This window comes from Acanthisitta chloris, unplaced genomic scaffold (assembly GCF_000695815.1).
Source record: "Acanthisitta chloris isolate BGI_N310 unplaced genomic scaffold, ASM69581v1 scaffold15803, whole genome shotgun sequence".
Taxonomy (NCBI): domain Eukaryota; kingdom Metazoa; phylum Chordata; class Aves; order Passeriformes; family Acanthisittidae; genus Acanthisitta; species Acanthisitta chloris.
Genome location: NW_008665560.1, coordinates 7,563 through 9,762, shown reverse-complemented (window position 1 = coordinate 9,762; position 2,200 = coordinate 7,563). Strand labels below are relative to the sequence as shown.

The 2,200-nt window shown below is 48.5% G+C and overlaps 1 protein-coding gene across 1 annotated transcript in view; it reads left to right on the top strand.

The window, feature by feature from the left end:
- Positions 1-2,200, top strand: part of LOC103799486 (dual specificity mitogen-activated protein kinase kinase 6-like) — a gene marked incomplete at its 5' end in the record, with an annotated part of 10,836 nt that overhangs the window by 5,909 nt on the left and 2,727 nt on the right. Inside the window, 2 exon segments of the mRNA XM_009071811.1 lie at positions 194-310; positions 764-815. Of these exon segments, the coding sequence (XP_009070059.1) occupies positions 194-310; positions 764-815 (169 nt within the window).

Sequence of the window (2,200 nt, the reverse complement as noted above, 5' to 3'; positions counted from 1 at the left end):
ACAGCACTTAATTCCAGCTGTAGAGAGGGGAAGAGAAAGCCTAGTTCAGTTTGCTGAATGAGTTTTACAAGACAGGGAAGAGGCAAACAGGCCACTAAAGGGCAAGTGCTAAAGAAGAGCTTTGGCAAAGGGATGGAGGAAAGAAAGGATGCTTGGTTCCAATAGGCAGATATCTGCCTGCTTTGTTCTCCAGGGAGACGTGTGGATTTGTATGGAGCTGATGGATACCTCACTGGACAAATTCTACAAACATGTCATTGACAAAGGTCTGACGATTCCTGAGGACATCTTGGGGAAAATTGCTGTCTCTGTGAGTATGAGCAGGGTGGGAAGGGAAGGCAAAGGGTGTTTCTCCTCTAAGCAAGTCCTACATGCCCCAGGCTCCCTGCTGTATTTGCACCAGGAAGAGCATGGTCCATGTGCCAACCTATGTGGACATTCCTGACTGGTTTCCAGTATGTGGTCTGAGGTGATGTTATTTATAAACCATAAATAACCCCAAATGTGCCTGTACACAGAATGGAGAGGCAGCACTGTGAGATGTGGGGAGTGTCCTGCAGCTCCTTTGCCTTCTCATTAGGGTCCTGGAACCCCTGGGAGGTCCCTGGGTACAGTCACCTCAGGCTGCTGGGAGGGTGTAGGAGTCGTGGGAGACTTTCCTTCCCTCCAGGCAGCTCTGGTGGGAGTGGGGTGGGTGAAGCCAGATAGAATTTCCTCCTCACAGTGCTGCCAGATGTGATTGACTCTGCTTTTGTTGTTTCAGATTGTAAAAGCACTAGAACATCTGCACAGTAAGCTCTCCGTGATCCACCGAGGTGAGTGCCAGGCACTGACCACACTGGTGTGTCTGCCCTCAGCCTGCCAAGGGCTCCCAAAACACTCGAGATAAAATGGGTCTTGGACAGCAAAAATATTCCCCACCATCTCATGGCTTCAGGCAAAACCAGTCAGAGGAAATGGCTGCTGGTTTGCTCCTTAAAAACTGCCTGCAGGTCCCAGTGTTTCCCTGAGGTGAAGTGAGCTCCAGCCTGGTTGTGCTGGCAGAGAAAGAGCTGTTTCCCCTGGGTTGTATTCCCCTAAATCCATGGTCTGCTCAACACCTCTGAAATTCAAGCAGCCTTTTCCTTCTGACTTGGTGAGGTTTGTTCCAGGCTTTGCCAAGGTTTCTCCCTCAGCTCCATGCTGATGTGCACTGAGAGGCATCTCCATGCCAGTGTGATGCCTCATGCAGTGATCTAACCATCCTCATCCCTTTCCATGAGCTTCCCTGAGCGCTGGTGGAGCAGAAAATTTGATACCTGAAATAGCCTCAAGTGAAATCATAAATAACCTCCTTAAACTCTTCTGACATTTTCCCCCTCTAGAGCATCTCAAAGATGCCATGAAAACACTTAGAAACAAATCTACAGTGTTGCTGCTTGACACCTTTATTTTGAAAGGGTCATTTTCAATTTGTCATGAGGAGGAAAAAGCCTTCCCTGGAGTGTGTGAGTGCTGGGAAGGAGCATCTGAAGCAGCAGAGTTCAGCCTGAGCAGTCTGTGGCTCTGGGTACATTCTGCCTGTGGCTGAGGGTTGAGTTTCTGCCTCCTGTATCATTTACAGGAGGTGGAAAACGCTGCTTGGCTGCTGGATTTTTGTTTACTTATTTGATTTCCCCTGGAAATTGTCTGATTTCAGCATAGTAACAGATGGGCTGAGGATCTCAGGTACCTGTGGTGTTTGATTGCAGAATGCTGATTAGAGAGCAGATGTTAACGAGCTGTAAACCACCCAGTTCTAATAAGCAGGAGCCAAAAGCAGCTTCTGGCCTTCTTCAGATGGGGTTTCAGCTTTGTATTTAATACTTTATCACATGGAGACAAGACTTTCCTGCAGAAGAGACCTGTTATTTCGGGGTGGCAACAGGGATGGGATTGCTCCCTGTGGAGGATCTCTGCAGATCACAACACACCTGTGCTGTGCTGAGATTCCATTTGGGATTAGCTTCCCAGAGCATTCCCTGCTGTGCAGGAAAGCACCTCCACTCTCCCCTGGATATCACTCACTGGCATCTTTCTGTGCCTTCATTTCCTTTCTGAGGGGGATTGTAGGTGCCTTCCTGAGTGTGCTGCAAGTGTGAACACACCAGGGACTCTAAAGCTGTGATGGGAAGCAGATAAATCTGGCAGTAATAAATAGATGAGACATTGGCCTGATTTC